This window comes from Vipera ursinii (genome assembly GCF_947247035.1).
Source record: "Vipera ursinii genome assembly, chromosome: 1".
In the NCBI taxonomy this organism is placed as follows: Eukaryota; Metazoa; Chordata; class Lepidosauria; order Squamata; family Viperidae; genus Vipera; species Vipera ursinii.
Genome location: NC_139512.1, coordinates 257992318 through 258016279, shown reverse-complemented (window position 1 = coordinate 258016279; position 23962 = coordinate 257992318). Strand labels below are relative to the sequence as shown.

Here is a 23962-nt window from a genome sequence, read left to right as displayed (position 1 = left end):
TAAATGGCTTGGGTCCAGGATATCTGAGGGAACACCTGCTGCCAGCATCAACTTCCCATCGTCCTGTGCGCTCCCATAGGGAGGGCCTCCTTAGGGTGCTGCCGGTCAGGGAATGCCGGCGAGTGATCCCCAGAGGGAGGGCGTTCTCTGTGGGCGCGCCTGCCCTATGGAATGATCTGCCTGTGGAACTCCGGACCGCCCCCGACCTTCGTTCGTTTTGCCAGGACCTGAAAACCTGGTTCTTTGATCTATCTGGCCTGGACTGAGGGGTTTTAAGTTTTTAAACTTTGTTTTAATTTGTTGGGCTATTAATTAATTTAATTCATTTTAATTCTATTTCTATTTCAGCTTTTATATTGTCTTTTAAATTTTGCCCTGTAAACCGCCCTGAGTCCTTCAGGAATAGGGTGGTATATAAAACTAATTAAATAAAATAAATAAGTAATAAATAAAAATCAGCAATAATTTGCTAGAAGACATTATATGTTGTGGGTTTGCTATGTGAGAAAAGATTGATAATAGACTATGTTTGGCCATTATGGGTGTTTAGCAAGATCAATTAGTCATTACACAGAATTACTTTAGACATAATTTTATAAACCAAATTCACTCTGAGTTTTTTTAAAATGGAATTTACTTTCTTTTAGTGCAACTCCTAAGTCATTATAGTTTAATAAAAATATGAATGCAATTCCCCTCATTATAAATAATCTACTCAATTATTCATGAGTCATAACGCCATATTTCTCACTTCTTTTGCATTCATCTTCTTTGCAACAACATAGCCTATGGCACTAATAAATGCAGGGCAGATTATAAATCTTGAAAAGTTCAGCTCTCATAGCAAGTTAAGATGATTCAACCCCTTTGAATGCTAAAATGCTTTTCCAATTACTTTCCAAAGCAAAATAAAGATAGTTCCTTGCATTTTGTTTGATTTATATTTTCTTTGCTATAGGTCAGAGGAGAGAGAGAGACAGAGAAGCCCAGTAGCTCCTTAAAAGTATTAGGACTGAATTTTGGAAGAGATATTAAAGTGCTGGGATGGTTCTAATTAACCATAAAGCCTTTTGCTCTCCCATGAAGAGACGCTTTTGTCCATTGGTCAGTGATTACACACACAAAAAAAAGATGATGTAGCTGAGGAGAAGAACAGCTGGGCTGAAACCAAAGCAAGTGGAAAACATGCAGAGTAAATCATCCTCGGCACGATAATTAACACAAGCAATTTAATATTAATGCTTTATGCCTACGGTGATCAAGGATACTTTCATTCCTTGTACAAGAACAAAGCTAAGGTTTACAACACCACAGGAAACTGGAGGCATCTGCTAGTTACAAGTTGAAAATATCACATTAAGTTTCTTGCAATCCACAACATCCGGGTTATTCAATTCAAAATTGGAACTCTGTTTTGTCCAGCTGGGGAAATCTCAGAATGCCCTTATGCAACAGATGCACTTAATAATGGCTTTTTTTTCCCCTTAACAACATATAAGGTTTAATCTGAACAAATGGGATATTTAAACGTTGAATTTAAAAACCTAGCTTATGTTGATCAGCACATCCTCTTGGTTTTAAGCTTCTTGTTTAATCTTCTTAATTTTAATTGCTTTGCATTATGCATTTTACCTTTTCATTATATTGTAAGCCACCCATCTCACTGTAACTGAGATGGGTGGCATGAAAATTTAATAAATATTTTGATATTGTATTTGATTTTACATTAATCAGAATCAAGATAATTTCCCATGTTTCCAGACTCTTTGCTTGTTCTCATGCTAGAAGAGTTTATATATCAAAGTAAGCCACAATCCAACCACTCTTCAGTTGCCACAAACAACCATCCTGGTGCAACCTTGCTTAACCCCCTGGATTGAGTCTTCCTTCCAGTAATGACTGATGGCTGATACCCAAATCAGAGAAGTTGCTTTTCTGGTATATTCAACAATCAGAGGAGGGATGCTGTACAGTGGTTGCATCAGAACCACTCAGAGCAAACAAGTTGGACTGAAAAGAGTATGAACTTTGAAGATAGTTGTAGCGCTTAGACTTATGTACTGCTTCATAGTGCTTTATAGCCGTCTCTAAGTGGTTTACAGAGTCAGCACATTGCCCCCAACAATCAGAGGCTACCTATTTACAGACTGGTGAAGCTGGAGGGTCTTTGCCTCAGACATGATGTAACCAAAAGACATTGCTCCCAACACCTCGGAAGGATGGAAGGCTGAGTCAACCATGAGCCGGTCAGGATCAAACCCAGCAGAATTAGCCTGCAATACTGCAATCCAACCACAGCACCACCACAGTTCTTAGATCAGGGGTCTTCAAACTTGGCCCTTTTATGACTTGTGGACTTCAACTCCCAGAATTCCTCAGCCAGGCACACTGGCTGAGGAATTCTGGGAGTTGAAGTCCACAAGTCATAAAAGGGCCAAGTTTGAAGACCCCTGTCTTAGATGCTATCACCATTAGTGCAATGTTAATGTTAGCAAGACAGTGATCAATTACTCATATGCAGGAAATCCTCGACTTACAGCCATTCGTTTAGTGACCATTTGCCATTACAACAACACTAAAGTAACCAGATCAGTCCATTTACCTTGTAGTAGAAGAGAAAGAATCCACAGAAAAGGCTGTATAAATCTGCTGTAAGAAGGGAGAGGTTGACCGCTGTAGCACTCGTTTTCTTAATGACCACAGGCATGAAGCTATAGAGGCCGAACATGCAGGCACTAAAGCCAACATATAGTAATCCTATAGGAAGGAAGGAAGGAAGAAGCATAAATGATAAACAGTCAGTACTATGTTGCCCACCCTTTTCTGAAGGCAACTTTTCTGCTGAGAGAAAGTAACTTTTGAAGATTTTTAACTACCCAAGGTATGCCAGGAAAAAAGGAAGATGGCCTTATCTATTCCTGATCTGAGGTAGCAGAGTCAGGCAAGACATAATCCAGGAAAAAACAAATCTTACCTTCAGGTTTGTACTTGCAAGGATGGAATAATAATAATAAAAAAGAGAGAGTGGCCTGTCGAGAGGTTTCAACGTCATGGCACACATTACCATCCCGAGTTTTCAGACAATGCTCCTGTGTATTTGGCTACCTAAAGTACGTACTGCTGACTTGAAATGTTACAGAAAAAAAATGTCGCTCTTGGCCCTCGTTTGATAGCTTATATTATAACCTGCCAGTTTTCACACTCACTCTCTACAGCTCTAACACTCTACCCTCATCCTCCCTGATTTGGATGTCTTATCTTTGTACAATATTATTACAAGAATGATAATCATTGTAAAGCGATGGTATGTACTATGTTCACAACAATAAAAATATTCCCAAATTTAGAACTAAATGCAAAAAAACTCCCCAGAAATTCAAAAGCAAAGTTATTCACAAGAATTAGCAACAAAAAAGGGATTAATGAGAGGCAACATCTGCCCGTTATTTATTTATATCCAGCCTTTATTGTTTTAATGAATAAGTCAAGGTGGCAAATATGCCTAATCCCACTTCCTCCTCCTATTTTTCCCACAGCAACAATACTGTGAGGTACGTTGGGTCATGAGACAGTGACTGGCACAAAGTCAGCCAGCTGGCTTTCATGCCTAAGGCAGGATTAGAAGTCCCAGTCTCCTGGTTTATAGCCTGGGGCCTTGACAACTAGATTGAACTGGCTCTATCTGTATAACTAGGCAAATACTGTTTCTTTCCCTGTGTGATTTATGTCACAATCTCGTATCATTTTTTTTCTTGAAGACGTCTCTAGAACAAATATACCATAAATTTACTAAGGTAATATAATTACTTGCAGGACCTTGGACACATAAAAGTCTATTTACAGCAGGGTTAAGAATCTTTTTTCCCCCTTTTCCTTAAGAGCTACTTTCCTCTTGGTTTAAAGATCGAGCTACTAGTGGAACTAATGGCTACCATTAAAATGCAGTCATCCATCTTCTAGTAGTACACAGTACATATTCAGCACTTAATGTACACTGGGGAGTGTGGTGGGGTAGGGAGGTATTTGGGACAGAACAGTTAAACTTCTCCCTCACACACTGTTCCTTTATTCCTTAGCTTCAAAGAAGCCACTGAGCTTTTGCAAAGACGAGGGTGGATCTTTTGTGATGGAAATAGGTAAGAGGCTACCAAAACTGAGTAGAGAAGGTTGTTTTTTTGTGGAATTCTGAGTCTAGATCCTTGGCAAGATCCACAGAACCCTTACAGGCCAGAATTGTTCTGTTGCCTGATCTGTAGCATCCAAAAAACATAATTACTCTGTTCTGATAGTCATAAGCTAGGCCCAGACGTTATGACAAGCCATGACTGAGTGTAATGCACACACTCACAAAAGCACACAAAGCAAGCTTTGGCTTATAGGTATCTGCAAGGAAAACAAAAAAGGTGAATGACTTCATATGTGTTATGCAATTCATGTCATTTGCATAATGATGTCATAATATAATATCATTTGTTGTCACCATGACTTCCCTCGATTTCTTTAAGTTCTCAATATTTTCCTGCTCCATTTTTTTTATTGTATTTCTATCCAACTGCAATCCAATGTTTCTTTGGAGGCTTCATCCATTACATGATTAAAAACACTAATGAAAAAATAATCGTTAACTGCCCAGCCAAAAGACATGATGTAACCAAAAGAAATAATATAACCCAGAAAAAAATATCAGAAAAAAATACCAGTAAAGTAAATTGAAAGGAAAAGGAATAAAAAAGGCACATCAGGCATACTTAGTTAAAAAAATAATATTCTCCAACATATTAGTTTAGGTAGGAGATGACCAGGCTGAGCTCGAGGGAGGGGTCAAACACATCATAAGTCACAAATCCCAGTACCCCTGCAAGAGATCTAAGTCCAGCCCACCTTGAATGCCTCGCTTATCTCCTGCACAATTCCCTTAACATTCAGTTGGCCAGGTTCTTGTGGGGAACTTAAGCTTGCAATAAATCTTTGTACTCATTTGAACTGTCCAAATCTCTCTATTTCCTGGGCACTTGACAGTTTCTTTTGTAAGGCTTGCAGACTTCAACGCCCAGAATTCTCTCGTCCAGTCATGGATACCCTCGTGATACAGGTAAATAAAATAAACTTGACTTAAATTTTTATCCCAGTTCTGTCCACTCTTAGCCCAGGAAAGATTGCATCTTACTGATTTAGCGTAATGCGCAAATTGAATCCAAAATCAAGTGCTCTCTGCTCTAGCAAAACATCTGCTTTTACTAATTGAATGGTAGCAAAATGTGCTTCAGAGGCTACCTGTTTACAGACTGGTGAAGCCGGAGGGTCTTTGCCTCAGAAACCACACTGCTGCTGGTGATTAGTTAGTTCACACCACCAAACATATTTCTCCCATTTCTTCCTAAAAGGGAAACGAGTCCCAGAAGCCTTGTAAAAATCTCAACTGCTTGATCGAAAAGACCAGTCATGCTTTACATTGATCCATGTTCAATTTAGGAGCCATATTGGGGGGGCGGGGAACAGGAAGATTTTTGCAACTGAAAGTAACAGCAGATGTGCACAGCTTCATTAAGGTTTGGGGCTAATTAGAGGAAATGATGAGGGAAGGTCCAATGGGAGCAATGGTCGACTGTGTCATTTATAACTGTGCTCCTCAGCTAGTGCCTCTGTAACCAGTCAGCTTAAGCAGCTCTCCAACCTGCTTCTGTTGATATTCACTTGGAAAGGAACTGTTGAGGCATATTGAGCATATTACCTCCCTTATATTCCTGATTATAAGTGCAGTTGGGCTCAACGTGCCTTTCTGCATTAACTGGCATTTGTATCCTTCTAATGCAGATGGTATCAAATGCCATCATTACTGTAGTACTGCAATGTCGCGTGGTCGCACAGAGAGACGGACACTTGAGCTGGGTAGTACTTCTTTATTGGATCAGGAATGAAGCTGGAGCAAAGGGGTTACCTGGCGTCTCTTTATACCTGCCCCGGTGAATCGCGACCAACAGATTCAAACCTGGGCTTCCCGCCAGTGCAGGTGGCCAATGGATTTAAACCCTGGCTTCCCACCAGAGCTGACCATGCCCTGGGGCTGTCAACGACTTGCTCTATTCAGGCTTTCCCGCCAAAAGCGGTTATAGCCTGGAACTGTCCAGCCCCCTGGAGCTGTCCAGCCCCCTGCTGTGCTGACATTCCGTGTATGCTTTAAGAGCATACACTACAAGTACTTAAGTAATGATACTTCAAGAGGAAACTGTGTGCTTCGCACAGCAATGGTGCATACCAGGGGTGTCAAACTGCCAGCCTGTGGGCAGGATGCGTCATGCGGAAGCCGTGCTCAACCCATTGCCGGCAATGGCAAAACTCTGCCTATATATTGTGCGATGTCATGTGATGTTGTGAGTTTGACATGTCTGGTGTATACAGATGAAAAAAAAATATTTGGACCAGTACAAAGATTGCACCCCCTAGTATGTTTATGTTTATGTTTATATTTATATTTATTGGACTTATATACTGCCCTTCTCCAGTAGGACTCAGGGCGGTTCACAAGGTATTTCAAATAACAATACAAATTACAAAAGTTAAGAACAATTAAAATAATTACATTTAGTCCTTGAATAAAATAAAACCTTGTTAAACAGCCTCCTCCCCCCGCACATTTTTCCAATTCTTGTACAAGGTGTAAAAAATTTTTTTTCTAAGAATCCCAAGCAGTGGGCAGAAACAGAGGTCACTTTGGAGGAAGCTTTGCAGGAGGTTGCCAAGTTCTGTCTCCTCTTCATTTTCCCCCCTCTTGTTTTAAGTTAAAAATACACACACCAGACTGTTTTTTTTAAAAAAACAAGAAAGAGAAAAGAGAAAGAAGAAGTGGCCAACAAACCACATCTAACCAATTCTTAGAAATGAAGACAAGGTCTCTCTTGCCTATCCCACTCCTTGCCTATCCCACTAAGAAATGTGAAAACAAATCCCACATTCTCTCAATTTCTATTTGATTTGCTTTTAATTTGCCTATCATCATAAACAGGGCAAAGTAACAGGAGTGAACCAAACACTGAGTAAAACATTAAAATTAAACTATAAACTATGGTTTATAATTAGCCATGGCTGGCTTATGTACCACACAAAGCCATTACTACCTACCACAATCAAAAAATATTTCAGTATTGTTCACTGATGGGAATACAAATTTAACTAGTTGCCCTTTGCCCAGCTCAAAGCAAACGCCTGCCAGTGATGTGGTTGTCACATGACACTAAACCATAAACGATGACTTAGAAAACCCAATGTAAGCAAGCTTGATGAACCCAGCTAACATTTATGAACTTTTCAACTTCAGCTGAATTCATTATAGGCTGCAAAAAAGGTAAGTTCCCTTTATGCTATTTTTAGGCCTATGTGGAGCTAAACAAAGATGTTACCACCACTGTCGTTTCAGCAATGCCTATAATCTCAAACATAATTTATTTTTCGAACAATAACCAATAGTAAAACAACTTCCAGTCTTACCTATTTGCCAGTCCCAGGGAACTTTTAACAATTCTTTGTGTTCCATTATGGCACTGGAGGGAAAAATAAAGAAATGATTTGATAAGGGAAATTCTAATTATTTCCATAAAATGAGGTAAATAAGGATATTGTTAAAACAGAGGAAATCTCATGCACATGAATTAATACCAGATTTATACAAATAGCTCTTACTTTCTCTCTATATTTGAAATGTAATTAGCAAAGTAATGAGAGTTACTAACACACAATTCAGAGATGTGTAAGGGCAGGAGTAGCCTCATCTATGAGTGAAGAGAATAATGTAGAAGGAAACTTTTTCCTCACAGAAACATTCCAGACACTAATCAAAACAATGTCTAGTTATAATGGCATATTAGCAATTGTGGCAAACATTACATGATTGCCCAAGTTAAGTGTCTGTTTCTATATTATCTTCTATCAGTTTTTCTGATAGTATTAATACAGTTTTCTTAGCGTGTGGGGAGAATGGAAAGAAACAAACACATTCCTCATAGAATGAAGCATTATATTAATGTTGTCACTACAAACAATTAGATTATAATTTTGTCTTGATGTTGGGATGAAAGTACCAAAAAAGATATTAAAATAAAAGGACTGAAATCCTCGGTATCAGTGCAAAAGTTAGTCTTTCCCATATTGATTGTACAGGGAAAGATGATGAAAATGCATGCCCGTAATCTGTTATGATATATAGAAGTGTAACAGCACAGTGTTCAGATCAGATTCACTTTTTAACCCCTTGGAATTGGAGCAAATTATAGTCCTCAATTTACAACCATAATAATAATAATAAGTTGGAAGGGACCTTGGAGGTCATCTAGTCCAACCCCCTGCTCAGGCAGGACCATAATGGACCCCAGATTTTCTGTCCTAAGTTATGAAGTTCATTAGTTGAGGCACCCATGTGACCAGTCTAATTTGACAAACTTTTTTTTTGCTGTGGGGGTTAACTAAGTACAGTTGTTAAGCAAATGCCACAGTTGTTAAGAGAGTCAATGCATTCACGTGGGTGGGTTTGTTTGTTTTTTTGCATATGTATAGTATGTACACAGACCCTACTAGAGTCTAGTCTGGCTTTTTGCTCCTAAAATTGGTTTTTTCCCTTTGTTTTGTTTTTTAAAGACACCACAGCATCATTGCACCCATTGAGAGGTAATGCAATATAGTGATTAGATGCTGAACTATGATTGAAACGCATTAGGTTTAAATCTCATGCTTGCTGCTGTGAACTTTTTAGAGGAATAAAAATGAAGGAAAACTAATGTCTCTTTTGACCATCTTTTTTTAATGTGACCCATCCAGTAATTCCTTGACTGAAACAAAGTTTTGTTGTTGTTTTTTTTTTTAAAAAAAACCTTTTCTATTAGCAAACAGATATTTTGTTTTGAATAGTGGGATGAGAAAGCAAAGTGGAGTGAGTGGACTATATAATCTGACCATTCAGCAATCTGTAGGAAAACACACAGGAACAAATGGAAGGGGAGAGAAGATGGCTGTGGAACTTCCTCCGTTTCCATGTAACAGTATGGAGTAGATGCCTCTCTTTACTTACAGCTGAATTCCACTGAAGAAGGAACCAAAGAGTCCAATCATCCCTAGGAACTCCACCCTACTCAGGTTTCGTACGATGTACTCCTCGCAGACATTGGAGATGCCATAGAGAGTGGCCCCACCTAGTACTAGAAGATCACCTATAAGCTTATTTTCTCCTAGGAGCAAAAGGATTGTAAAAAAAAAATAAATAAATCACAATTTGCTATTAGAGGTCCTACTTCATTCATTCAGAAACACTCTTGGTGAGTTTTAGACCAAAGAATTCTGGCTACCATGTGTGAGTCTTCCTCTCTGCAGGCAAAGGTATTCAATCCATGCACACGGGAGTTAGATCATAGAGCCATGCTACCTCGGGAAGTCATTCCACACATATTATAAAGTGAGCTGTGGGTCGCCCCCCCAAAAATGGGGCAAAGTTTCTATGGCCCTCCACAGGTTGCTTTGGAACTCCAGGTATCACAGGATTCCCACAGTGGTCTCAGCCAGCATGCACAATAGTGAGAGATGCTGGTAAAAATAGTTTAGCAAGGTCCTGAGGGCCACTTCTGACATCATTAGGAAATCCATTGTTTTCTCAAGCTGCCGTGTTTCCACATGCAGACATTATCAGGGAACTTAGTAACAACAGTAAAGACCACATTTCCTTCCAATCTACAAAAACGTACCTGCTCCTTGCTGTCTTCCAACAAGCACATCTGTTCCTGCCATGCAGCCCATGCCCAGAATGCAAACCACAATCCCGATGAAGTGCACTGCTTTGTATCGCACCAGGAGGAAGAACCAAGAAAGTAAGATCACAACTGGAATCACAAAACAATCTAGGAGCTGTAGGGGGAAAAAAAGAATAAAAAGCAAAGAAAGCATTCTGAATGGATCTTTTGAATGGAGGATAATCACACAGATCTGTAATTCAGAAGAACATCTGATTGCAGTGGTTATTTCAGATAAACCTGGAAAATGATTTGGGAGCAAAACTAAAGACAGTCCCCGGAAAACCCAGCACAAAAGGAATGCATGATGTCTCTTGGCCCAAATAATGCTTTTAAATCTAATTCTCCTAGGTAGGAAATCAATGAACATCTATAGATGGGATCAATCCATTTTCCAGGAAGGATGTTTTGTATTCAGAGCATCCCTTGGATAATATCATCATTAATAAGATTCAGATGGTTTCAGTCATGCCACTTATTTAAACCAATGATAGTTCTCATGATTAGAAGTGTTTCTTCTCCTCTGAAAAATATTATGCACAGAAATTATCTATGCAAATATATTGCTAGCTATCAGCTCGAACATTTAAGTAAGAACTGTATGTGTTGAGGTATGTACATATACGGGCACAGATATGTGCACACACAAACATACATATACACAGTGCTTTTTTTTCTAAAAAAAAAGGTGCCGGAACTCTCATCTTGTTAATCTTTTAATTATATAATTTTATTTTTTTTTAAGTTTTGTCCAATTTTCATCCGGCAAATCTTTGAGATTTGAGCCAAGTTTAATTCATAATTGCCTTTAGTTTTTTCATCTGTTTTTGGCTTAGATGAAGTAATGCATCTTTCAGGCATTCACCAAATAAACTAGAATTTGTTGTGAGCATCTCCTTAAATACAAACAGCTCATAAGCCGGACCTACCTATATTAGCAACCACATTATTGATGGCTTGTTCATACCATTTTAAAGATATGATCACATTAGTTCAAGTGAATGAGATGCTGCTATAACCCAAAATGCATGCCATTAATTCATCCCTGCCAAAATAGTTATTTTCATCAGCCTTAGTTTATGATGAATTTAGAACACTAAGTTCTGTTTTATCAAATTTTTCATGAAGACAGATAGTAGGCTGCCATAGGGGTGAAAAATTGTGGGATAGTTCCCCCATGTTTATATACCGCAGGTGGGTATAGTAAAGATGAAATATTTTTTCTTTGTCTACTTGGAAAATGATGTGTTGCACTTTAATAGAGGAGACAACTTTTGCATATATAGTATGACATATATTGAGTACCTTTTGGAAGGACTAGCAGTGGGAGATGATAGATGTCTAATACAAGTGCACATGCTGCCTTCAACATATATGTGTTTAATTGATGGAGTCATGTTACTGACAAGATAATGAATTGCAAAGAAATTGTTATTAATACATAAGTTAAACATTTTATTTCTATTTCTTTACAACTGCTGCTAAAAAATGGCCTGGCTATGTTCAAATTATACACACGAGAACAGGCTTAGGTGAAGGGGAAAGTGTTACAATTCAATCTATTTATGAATATGAATATGTCCATAATTGCCCAGTGTATTTTAACAATGATATAGAACTGTGCTATGAGGACCTTACAAGTTATTTTTGGGGAATTAATGACAGAAAGAAAATGGACTGAAAAAAGTAGATGCAAAAGTAACATTAGATAAATATGAGAAATTATAATTACATATCCTTAAGTAATTTATGAAAAAAATGCTTAAGATTACCACTTCAGATAGACGTACAAAATCTGCAAGAATGCAGATAACCACTAAAATAATAGCCGTGAGACACAGTTCCAGGCTGAGGGAGGTGACCTCCAGCCCCTCCAGGCCACACGGGATGATGTGGTCAAACCAGGTTAAGTCAGTGCAGCAGTTCAGGGCCAATCCGTGTGAGGTGATGTGTCTCCTGCAATGCACACCGATGGCACAGAGCTTGCAGTCGCCGGGCAAGATGCCGGTGCGGGGCAGCGGGAGGGCAAGGGTGGCGAGCAGGCCAAGGCAGCAGCAGGTGTCGCAGGCCAGACGCTCCAGGGCAGCCACGTAGGCACGTAGGGTGAGGAGGTGGTGGCACAAGTGTAGCACCGGGTAGGCCACTAGCTGGCCCGGCCAATGGAAGGTCAGCCACCTGCCATGCCCCATGCATGCCACCTCTGCGCCCAGCGCTGCCTCTGCCCCACTGACTGCCCCATCCAGCCCTGCTGTGTAGAGCGGGCCCCATGGCTCCCTCAGCACTGTGGCTTTGCCACTCCTGTCTCCTCCAGGTATCTTCAGGACTACCGTTAAAAAGAGGTGGAGAGGGAAATCGTGTCCGCCAGGCCTTGCCTCTCGATTTTGCCAAGGATCTCGCAGAGGGCAGGGTGGACTTGACAAATGCAAGTTATTTGAAGAGGGGGTTTCTTTGCCACTGCATTTTCTCCTTCTGACTTGTGGTCAGCCTGGCTGACATGAGGTGAGCACGAGGCAGGCACACACATGTTTTCCGTGCTTAAGTGCCAGGCTCTCCATGCTGCTTCTCTTAAAGATCAACCCACTGTAAAAACCAGGGCATGCCATCTGAAGTCCAAGAGATTGGGTTTTTTTTGTTTTTTTTTTTGTTTTGCTCATTAGTTAACAATTACATATAAAGAGAAGCAAAATTATATCAAGGACCTTCTACCATATGTCTTCAACTGCTAAATTTAATATCATTAAAATAAAAGTGATACGACTGACTTACAGAATGGCATCAAAACAAAAGACAACAATCAACATGTAGACAATATGCCAAACCCAAAGCAAAACAATAACAGTCAAAAGAAACATGCCAAAGTCTGTCTATGCTCACATTTCTTCTTCAACCCCCTCACCTAGGCTCCATGCGCAATACCAATCCAGACGTTCACACCAGACCTCACTTCAGCCCCAAACGGGCAGCTTTGCCATCTTCATACTCCATAGGCAGAGTTCACACACATATATGGCAGCTAGCAAATTACCTCCCCAAAATTTATGTACATTACACAAATACCACCCCAGAAACCACCCACCCCAAAACATACATATACATATAGGGGGGAAAAAACCTCTTCTCACCCCTATGGGTGATCTGTGTCTTCCTCAGCCTTGGCTCATCTATCAGAAACCTGGGAGTCTGAGCAGTATCTTAGCTATTCTAGCACTGCATTATATTCCAAGACTCTCTCTATCTCTCTGTGTGTATGTGTTTATGATTTCCACAGCTGCTCAGACTGGTGCAGAATTTTTCCTTTTCCTTTTCTCATTTCCCCCCCCCCTAAATCTCTTTGTGACAGTGCTTGTTAATTAATGAAAAGAAAGGGAAAAGATAGATATGTGTTATTGAAACTAACATAAAAAAGAAGGATGAAATAGAAACAATCTATTACAAATACAGCACAATAGAATGAATGAAGGTAGTCTGAACTTTTGGCGTATACGTAGTTGATGAAGAGTCACAAAGAAATGGAAGTGTAGATTTATTTATCAATGAAAGGGCTGAATGTGAGCTGGTGTCATCGCAATTGTCGTTCAGACATCTGAAAGTAGGATTTATTAGTTGACGAAAGATGCTTTTTATGGTCCTATTAATGGTGATAATAGAAGAACAAGATAGGAGGTTTGGGGAACATTCTGAAAAATTACTCTGTTCAATGACATGATGGACTGAAAGTGAGATGAGAAAAGACAGAAAAAGGGATTAGGCCATTCAAAGACCCAAGAATGGATAAGAAAACTATCTGCTTGAAATAAATATCTTTATTTCAATTATGTTGTTTAAGGATAAGACTATTCACAGATTTATTCGATTTTTTAATCCCACCTTTATTATTTTTACAAATAACTCAAGGCATCTAGCATAGCTAATACTGTACTCCTTTCTCCTTCCATTTTCCCTACAATGATTCTGTGAGATGGGTTAGGCTGAGAGATAGTGACTACCAGATTAGAACCAGTCGGTTCTCATTTCCAAGGCAGGAATATAACCCACAATCTCTTGTTTTTTTAGGCCAGCACCTTCATACTACATCAAACTGGCTTAATCTATCAGGATAGAGCTGGAAGGGATCTTCAAGGTCTTCTAATCCAGCCTCCTGCTCAAGCAGGAGACCCTATACCAGGGGTAGGCAACCTCGGCTCTTTTATGACTCATGGACTTCAACTCCCAGAATTCCTGAGCCAGCTTGGCTTTGCCTATCCCTGCCCTATACCCATTTCAGACAAATGGCTGTTCAGTCTCTTCTTAAAAGCTTCCTAACCCTAACCACCCACAACTTCTGAAAGCACTGAAGATTCCACTGTTTAATTGTCCTCACTTTTCGGAAGTTCTTCTTTAATTCCAGGTTGCTTCTCTCCTTGATTAGTTTCCATTCATTGTTGCTTGTCCTGCCCTCTGGTGCTTTGGAAAAGTTGATCCCTTCCTCTCAAATACTGGAACATTGCTATCATTATGTATCTTTAGCTACAATAATGTAATCACAAGTGAATAAGAAAGACTAAGATTAAAAGGGGCAGAGTGATTTGATAGGATGCAGATGTAACTAGGTAAGATAAAGGTAAAGAAGTCCCTACAGATTTTACTCCAGTAGTCATTGCTGACTATAGGGGAGCATCTCCATTTCAAGGCCATTGAGTCAGCACTGTCAAAGACATTTCCACGGTCATGTGGCCAGCATATAGCAGAGCACTGTTACCTTCCCACCAAATTGGTATCTATTTATCTACTCACATATGTAACTAGAGAAATGTTAAACTATGAATGTGACTTATTTATGAAGTTGCTTACCTGTGACTTGATTAACATGTGGGAAAATTACATTTGTTCTTGATGATTGGAAGAATGCTGTTACTGTTCCCCTTTTGTTTATTTATTAGATTTATATCTTGACTTAGTTCAGGAGCTCAAGGAGGTATAGAACAACTTCTTTTTTCGATTTTTCTCTTTAAAAATCCTGGAAGGTAGTTTGGGCTGAGAAAGACTCATCCAAGGAACTATGGCAGAGCACAGACTTGAACTCAGCTCCCTGCCCTGCCCTCCATCAATCCAACACCGAGAAACGGGTGAACATTAAAAAGGAAACTCATTGTATGCTTGTTGATTTACAGAAAACATATGACAAACAAATAGGTTTGAATTATGGATGATTGCGAGTGAATACAGAATTCAGAGTTGGCTGCTGATTAAGAGTGGTCAGTGGTGGAAGAGAAGATTGTGCATCAGGAATGCTGAATGTTTTGTTTTCAACTCTGAATAGAGAGTAAAGCAAAGAAACATGTCTTCTTAGTTGCTTAATGTATTTGTGGATAAATGTACATTAGAAAGAATATGATGGTATTAACAGCGTGTTGGGGTTGTGATCATACATGTCATTTTGGTATGGAGGTGGTACTCGGTTGTTGGCTGGGAAATTGAATGTTCTTTGGTAAATGTTAGACAGCTTATATGATGCAATGGGTCTTATAGATCTGACAATCAATGCATCAAAGAGCAGGATAGTTGTGATACTGTTGTTTAAATGTAAGGGCAAAGTAGACAACCAGGTTTGTTGCAGGGACCGGTTCCCATGTTAGCATCAATATCCAATATCTCAGGGGCTGCCACAAAGAAGAGGGAGTCAAGCTATTCTCCAAAGCACCTGAAAGCAGGACAAGAAGCAATGGATGGAAACTAGTCAAGGAGAGAAGCAACCTAGAACTAAGGAGAAACTTCCTGACAGTTAGAACAACTAACCAGTGGAACAACCTGCCTCCAGAAGTGGTGAATGCTCCAACACTGGAAGTTTTTAAGAAGAGACTGGCCAGCCATTGTCTGAAATGGTATAGGGTTTGTCTGAAATGGTATAGGGTTTCCTGCCTGAGTGGGGGGTTGGACTAGATGACCTCCAAGGTCCCTTCCAACTACTACTACTACTACTTCTTCTTCTTCTTCTTCTTCTTCTTCTTCTTCTTCTTCTTCTTCTTCTTCTTCTTCTTCTTCTTCTTCTTCTTCTTATTATTATTATTATTATTATTATTATTATTATTATTATTATTTATTATCCTTTGTTTCCTGTTGCTTTTTGGAATTTATTTCCATTGGATGGTTGTCTGTTTGCAAATAAGGGTCTATACCAAGTAACTGAGAAAAATTGTCCAGTATGGCTGTAGTTGATTAAAAATACATTTGAAAAGCTTGTACGGTGAACTACAATATAGGTGACACCCAGTGATGTTTTGTTTTGTTTTTCCAATCTGATTTTTCAAAATAATCCAACTTGTGAATAGTTGTGGCTCTACTGATAATGTTGTTTATCCTGAAAGTAAATGATGGGTATGCACTGCATGCATGTTTGTTCGTGTCCTTTAAGTTTTCTCTACAGGCTGAAGCACAGTAAGTAACAAGCGCAGCAGAGAAGGAAACTGGGACTAGATTCTCCAATTGTCCCTTTCTTTTTGTGAGTAACTTGGGGATGTTAGGCAGGGGTGTCAAACTCAATTTCATTGGGGGCCGCATCAGCATTGCGGTTGCCCTTAGGGGGCCGGGTGGGTGTGGCCAGGGTGGGCATGGCCTACTTGGTGGGTGTGGCTAGAGTGCGTATGGCCTACTGGATGGGCATGGCCAGCTCTACATTGTTGGCATCAAGGGTGCCTATGGGGGCCTGGGCAGGAGTGGGACAGATCTGGGGGTCTCTGGAGGAAGGAGGGTCTCTGGGCCAGGGCCAAGGCAGTGGGGGCCGTTCCCTCACTGTTTCCAGGATGGCTTCTCCGGGCCGCATAAAACCACTTCGTGGGCCGGATCCGGCCCCCGAGCCTTGTGTTTGACATGTCTGTGTTAGAGAATCAGATCATGCATTAAACAATTACTCTCCTTCTCTTCCATAGCGTGTTGCTTCTCTTGGTCTCAACTTCTATGGAAGCAATCAACAATTTGAGATGCAAAGAATCTGGGATTTTATTGGGATGTGATTTGCTGCAGGACAAACATTGGCTACAAGTGCTGGACTAGAAGCTGTAAAATTTCCAATCTTGCCTTAGGCACAAAAACAAATTAGCAGTCATTATGTCTCAGTCATTGGAAGAAGATACTGGCAAGACATTTCTGAAAAATATTTCCAAGAAAACTAGCTAAATTTATTCCTGTAACCATCAAATGGATTGAAAGGGCCATAACAACAACAGCAAACAAATGTTTGAAGAATGGAATCATCCCAGCAAAATCAGGAGAGTTGGCAGATATAATAGATCTGTATTTATTATCTCCACATAATGCTTCATAAAAACATTATGATGCTTTCATTGGAAAAGGTCTTTGATTTCCTCCTTGGGAGAATGGATAATTAAATTGTTGGAATATGTCTTAATGCCTATAATAATCTAATATTTAAAAACTAAATCTGATGTAGAATATAATTCTAATGGAAACCATTCTTGGACTACAATCTAATACATGGGATCATGTCACATCCAAAATAAGTGTGTTAGGGTTTAAATCTCAACCTGATGTATAATTTATAGTGTTGATTTAATATATGGGTTACTATTTACAGGCTTTTTTTATTATTTGAACTGTGTTAAACAAGCATTTTTAGACTAAAACTCTAGAGGGACATCTGGGCTTTGATTAGAAAACAGATCCAAAATATTTTGCATTATCATAAGCTTCTAATGATGCATTGAATTATATCGATTTTATAATGTTTCAGAATTATTGTTTATTCACCCATCGTTCACTACCTAAAACTCTTCTTCTATTTGTATCCACTATTTCTTATATACTTTCAGAATAAATAACAATAAAATGGGGAATGAAAGTAAAAAAATAAAATAAAAACATTTTGGCTGCTTTCTATCTCAGTGGCATCCTTGTCCAGTTATCTAACAAGCCAAAGTGTTATTTAGCAGTTTGGTGGGTCTTTGCCATGGACATTTTTCCGAGCACAGATCAACTGTTTCTCTAGTAAGACTATTTAGATCCTCTGAATAACATACCTCCATTGTCTCATAGAGAAACTTTCACTCTGTCCTTTCTGGGGCAATCCACTGGGTACTTGTATTTTTAGAAAAGAGGGTGGAATATGTGTGGTTTGCACAATTTTCCATAATATTCATGCAGCAATATTTGAACCCTATTTGGACTCTAGTCTTTTCCTAAAAAGATGGGGGCCCTTGTCTACTTGTGGAAACTCAACCTCAGAACTGAAAGATTTTACTCCATCCCATCTCAACATTTGGAAAAAGTGTGAGGTTTAATCTCACTTTTCACATTATCAGAATTATAAGGAAAACCAAAACAAAAAGATGTTAATAGTATTATGTTCTATCTTTTTCCTGAAATTTCTAGTTGAGCTTAGAAGAAAAATGGAAACATAAACACTTTGTTGTTGCTGTTAATATTACTATGCCCTATTTTTTTTCTTGTAATCCCTAGTTGAATTTGAAGGAAAGCTGTTACTCAGAACTCCATCTTTCTCTCCACAAGAGGTCAGTGCTGTCAACTCTTAAAATCTCAGGCAGTGCTGGTTTCTTGTTACAACAAGCTTCCATCTCATCCTTATGTTTTATAAATTCAGCAGTAAGTATCTATGCAGACCTTTTCTGTCTCTGTTGTTTCCTGGTTTAAAACAGAACAAGGAAAAGAGAGCAGAGCAAGTGACAGAGAGCATGGGGAGAGTGAGATGCCCACAACACAGTATTGAAAATGAGAGCAAAGACAATAGTGAGAACAACTTGAAGAAAAATTACTTTACAACAAAAAGTTTATGTTGTATCTTGAGATGAGTAAAAAAAATTAAATTTGTCCATTTGTGTGTGCTTTAATAAAAAGGGATAGAAATAATTTGAATTTTTAAAATGAATGCGAGAGAAAGCTAAATTAGAATACTTATTTACATAGGGTACTGAATAAATAGGGACGCAGTGGCTCAGTGGGTTAAGACGCTGAGCTTGTCGATCAGAAGGTCGGCAGTTTGGCGGGTCGAATCCCGAGTGCCGCGTAACAGAGTGAGCGCCTGTTACTCGTCCCAGCTTCTGCCAACCTAGCAGTTCGAAAGCACGTAAAAATGCAAGTAGAAAAATAGGGACCACTACGGTGGGAAGGTAACAGCGTTCCGTGCGCCTTTGGCGTCTAGTCATGCCGGCCACATGACCACGGAGACGTCCTCGGACAAACGCTGGCTCTTCGGCTTTGAAACGGAGATGAGCACCGGCCCCTAGAGTCGGAAACGACTAGCACGCATGTGCGGGGGAACCTTTACCTTTACCTTTACTGAATAAATAACCCTTTCAGGCTTTACGTGTCTAACAAGTAATTTGTCATCTCTTTTCTTCTGACAAAATTCCCATAGTTTACTACAGAGGCTGGTACAGCATGATTCTCTTGTGCCTCTAGGTATGACACATTTTTGGATTGAATTTTTATTAGAAATTTTAACAAATCCCAATAAATGGGAAAGAATTTGAGAGACCCTAAGCGTATATAAAGCAGACTAGTAAACCTCTGATCAAGGATACTGCCTACTCTACCAAAAGACCTAATTCACTATTGCATGATAGGCTCATTCTTTTGATCTGGGGAATCAAGAGAAAATATGGGAAATTTCGATTCCAGCCTGTCTTCTTTCTAAGCAGAAACAAGAGGAGCTAAACTCCAGTGATGGAAAAAAGCTCATTCCATATCTGTGCATGGCTGTTGTACTGGCAGTGTGGAAATTCCCTCAGCTTTAGTATCCTTCCCTGAGTCCTAAGACAGGCTCTGGGCAGAACAAGACTTCATTGTCTATGGAGATTCTCCAGGTCATGGGTTGTCCCAAAGGTGCATTTTCAAGAGATTTACCGGTACTTTGTTTTCCCTTGAAGATGTTTCGCTTCTCATCCAAAAACTGAAGAAACCTCTTAGATGAGAAGCAAAACATCTTGTAAAAAAACAAAAAACAAAGAAAGTCCAGTTGCCTTTTGAAAAAGTACCTTCATACTTTTCTTATGATCAGTGTATCCTGTGTTGTCAATGTACACTTATATGTACCATTGGGGCAGTGTGATTCTTTGCAGATGGAGACAAAACAACTACTTAAAAAAAAGAATTTTAAAATTTAAATTTTTCAAATATCTCTTGCGGTGCACGTACATTGGCATATCCATCCATGTATCATAATTATTTGAAAGAGCAGTTTTGATATCAGTAGTGGTAATGCTGATCTTTACCAATATCAAAGCAAAATGCTGGTCAGCGTGATTCCACCAATATTTAGAAAGCAACATATGTGCTGGTTTTCCGTCACTGTATTGTATTGACATTTTTAAATACCTTGTAAACTGCCCTGAGTCCTACGGGAAAAGGGCGGTATATAAATTCAATAAACTTAAACTTAACTGTCTCCTCCACCTTCAACAATACTCTCTGTTGTCACATTTGAGCAGTTCCTTAATGCTACCTCCAAGCGAACTATATGAAGATCTCTCCCTCCCCCCCAACAACTGCCACTTTTCAATGATTGGCACTCTGCTATAGCAGCAGCTGTTTCAAGCAGAAATAAGATTTATTCCAGAAAGGATTTCCCCCCCCCACACACTTGCTACCTTACTGCTTCCTAACCCTAACCCTAACCCCCTCTGGTCATGTCTAATGTGACAGATTTCAAAATCAAATATTCTCTACATAATTTTTGTTTCCAATTATAAAATGGTGCTTATATAACCAATCTAGTTTTTCCCCCCTAAAACTCACATTTAAAATTACAACATCATAAATGAAGCCTGTTTGTAGTTCTGCTCAGCAACCTTTTTTCCTTATTGTAAAACCAAAGAGAAGTCTACTTTAGCATCTGATTGTCAGAAGACAACAGAAAACAAATCGCAGAGTGGGACAGAAACTGCTAAAGATGAAGCATATCAGCTATATTTGTTTTGCTTTTTGGATATCAAGAACCTTACTTTGGTTTTTATGGCTAACTCTACCATGTGCTAATGTCATCATCAGTTCCCTATATGTTCCTATTTCCCATTTGAAAAATAATGATGAAAAGTGCCAATCTGCTCAAAAAGAAGCAGTACAGGGTGGAAAAAAATTAAAAGAAAACTATTACATAACTAGTTCAAGCCCACCATCAGGGATGCTACAATATACTTTGTCTTATATTTTACAATGGGAGAACATGGTAAAAATGTCCATAAACTAGCATGTCATACAATAACAAGCAGAGCTACTATTCCAATGGGAAAAGCTGAAAAGAACAACAATCATTTGTAAGACCAAGTAAATAAACAATAACAACTTCCCAATTGAAAACTGGTGTGGTCATTGATGCATTTCAACATAATCTAGTTGAAAAGTATCTAGTTCCATCTGAGCAGAAAGGAAGCCGCCCAAATAGCAAAGGAACAACAATAACAACAAAGCAGCTTCCAATTGACCAACTTGAATGTAGCTTAGATTGATTATAGGAAGGCATTTGACTCCCTGCAACATGATTGGATAAACAAGTGCCTAGAAATAACAGGCATCAGTAGAAACATCAGACGTTTTATTCAGAGATCAATGGCATAATGATCACAGTTGATCACCAATGGCACAGTTGCTGCTCAATGGAAAAAGATTAGACCAAGAAAGAAATCTTTCAAGGATGCTTACTATCACCACTACTGTTTGTCATCACATTATTTCCTCTATCAACAACAGTGTACAAATCAGGCCATGTCTATCAATATCAAAAACATCAGTTAATTATCCCACCTCCTTTACCTGGCCAATCTGAAGCTGTATGGAAAATCATCATCTGACGTGGAAGTGTTTCTCAATATTGTCCAACTATACAGTCAGGATATTACAATGAATATTACTGGACAAATGTGTCACTCTCACCATTAACAGGAGAAAAATGGTGAAAACTGACCAAAGTTAAAATTAATTCAAAGGCACACAACCTCCCCCACCCAAACCCTGTAGATAGGGTCCTTGGCAATTCATGGAACTTAGTAATACTGAGGGAAGCTGGGAATTGTAATGGAGACTTTTCCTTCCTCTGACTTTGGTGATCAGGTGTCCTGTGATCTTGATGACTTCTTATGAAACATGTAATGCTGAAATCGAGAAAAACCATTCTAATTCTGCCTTCCCCAGTAGCTGTACTATTCCTAAATTCATTTACACACAACATTGATGTGGGTTAATCCTATGGTATCCTGCAATCATGGCACAAAGAGACCAACAATATTGGCTCATATCGTTGTCGCTAATATTCTCAAGTAGTGGAATCTGCTTTTAAGAATTTTAAAAGAAAGATAAAATTGGATATATAATGTCAGGTCTGGCTGGCATTAATATACAAAAATACCATTTTTATAACACAGCAGGGCAAAAATGACCTAAGATCAGTGTTTTATTTAAAAAAAAGGTGTCGGAACTCAGAGGTGCTGTCACTGGGAGCGATACCGGTGTCTTGCTATGGCGTCACCGCCCGTCCTTTGCACCACTGCCCCTGCGGCTCGGAGCATCATATATTGTTATGTATATACTAGGTTAATTATTTAAAGACTGAAGTGCAACATAACTAGATTCTAAATAATCTATTTTTCAAAACACACAACAGTCCAAACAGTAAAAGTAAAGTCCAAATTAAGAATATTTCATTCTTAAGAATTGTTTAATTTAAAGTGGTTTAGTTGTAATAGATGGTTATAGATTCAAAATAGTTTTCAAGAGTGTACAAAAGATACTATTTTTTTCTAGCATCAGCTAAATTAGACATATTACATTGAGAAAAATGTTTCTCATTTCTTTCCTGTTACTTTTATTGATTTCATTGCAGAGATGTTAACATAGGAAATAGATTATTTTGTTATCTAATTTTACCTTCCAAAAGACAGAAGCAGATGAAAAATGTGAGGTTCTTTCCTGTTGGCTTTTTTGAATTAGCTGTTTTAGATTCTAAAAGTTTAGTTCCTAAAGAAGTAACCTTGTAAATAATTTTAATGTCCTCCTCTAGTGCAGGGTAGGCAACCTTGGCTCTTTTATGACTCAAGGACTTCAACTCCCAGAATTCCTGAGCCAGCATGGCTCAGCTTGGAAACCTCTCTCTTTCCCCTCAGCATGGCTGGCTCAAGATTTCTGGGAGTTGAAGTCCATGAGTCATAAAAAAGAGCCAAGATTGCCTACTCCTAAAGCCAATAGAGGGAGCTTTTTTTTTTTTGCAAAAAAAAGGTACCGGAATGCCGTTCTGAGCTTTCTATGAGAAAAAAAGCCCTGAGAGCAATAGCTGATCTTTAGGCTATGTTCCAAAGGCTCATGGTCATCAGAGATGGTGAGGTTCCTGACAAATTCACCACAGAAAAGAAAGAAAGTCTGAAACAACATAAAAATGACGTTGTTTGTTTACAAGAGACACATATTGTATTAAGTTCTTTTTATTGGATTATATGCTCCAAGTCAACAATAGTAAAAATTCTTTAAATTTTTACATCAGAGACTAATCGAACTGGATTATAAATTTGTTATTATGATGAGGGACTGGAATGGAGTTTTGGTGCTGTTTGAAGACAAGAAGGGATCCTCTAAAAACTTTTTTAATTCGAAATTGCCTAAAGCTCTTTTTTTATTTGAAGGAAGATCTGGAATTATGGCAGGAAAGGAATATGAGAGACAGACTTGTTCTTACAGAAAATATATGAAAGAATCTTTTGTTATAAATATGCATAGGTACCTTGATAGAAAAGGTTTGGGATACTAGTCTTATTTTGAATCCATTGGATAATGGGGTATTATTGTAGATTGTGATGTTAAAGAAACTAATTTGATGTTGAATAATTATGGCAGGAAAGGAATATGAGAGATAGACTTGTTCTTACAGAAAACATATGAAAGAATTTTGTTACAAATATGCATAGGTACCTTGATAGAAAAGGTTTGGGATGCTAGTCTTATTTTGAATCTATTGGATAATGGGGTATTATTGTAGATTGTGATGTTAAAGAAACTAATTTGATGTTGAATATAAAAAGGATAGTTTGTTTATTATAGAAGAATGGGTGTCTAAAGTTTCGAATCTTGCAGAGATGTCTAAGATTTTTTGTGTGTATTTGAAGGATCATTCACAGGAAAGATATGTTTCAGTTTGGAGGCGATGGATAGATTATATTTAGAACAAATATGGGATTAAAAAGTTCCATTTAGCTTAT

The 23962-nt window shown here is 38.7% G+C and overlaps 1 protein-coding gene across 1 annotated transcript in view; it reads right to left on the bottom strand.

The window, feature by feature from the left end:
* SLC35F1 (solute carrier family 35 member F1) overlaps nt 1-23962 on the bottom strand; it is a gene marked incomplete at its 5' end in the record, with an annotated part of 233651 nt that overhangs the window by 20029 nt on the left and 189660 nt on the right. The window contains 4 exons of the mRNA XM_083355627.1: nt 2603-2757; nt 7486-7538; nt 9059-9215; nt 9726-9885. Of these exons, the coding sequence (XP_083211753.1) occupies nt 2603-2757; nt 7486-7538; nt 9059-9215; nt 9726-9885 (525 nt within the window). The remainder of the gene's footprint in view (nt 1-2602; nt 2758-7485; nt 7539-9058; nt 9216-9725; nt 9886-23962) is intronic.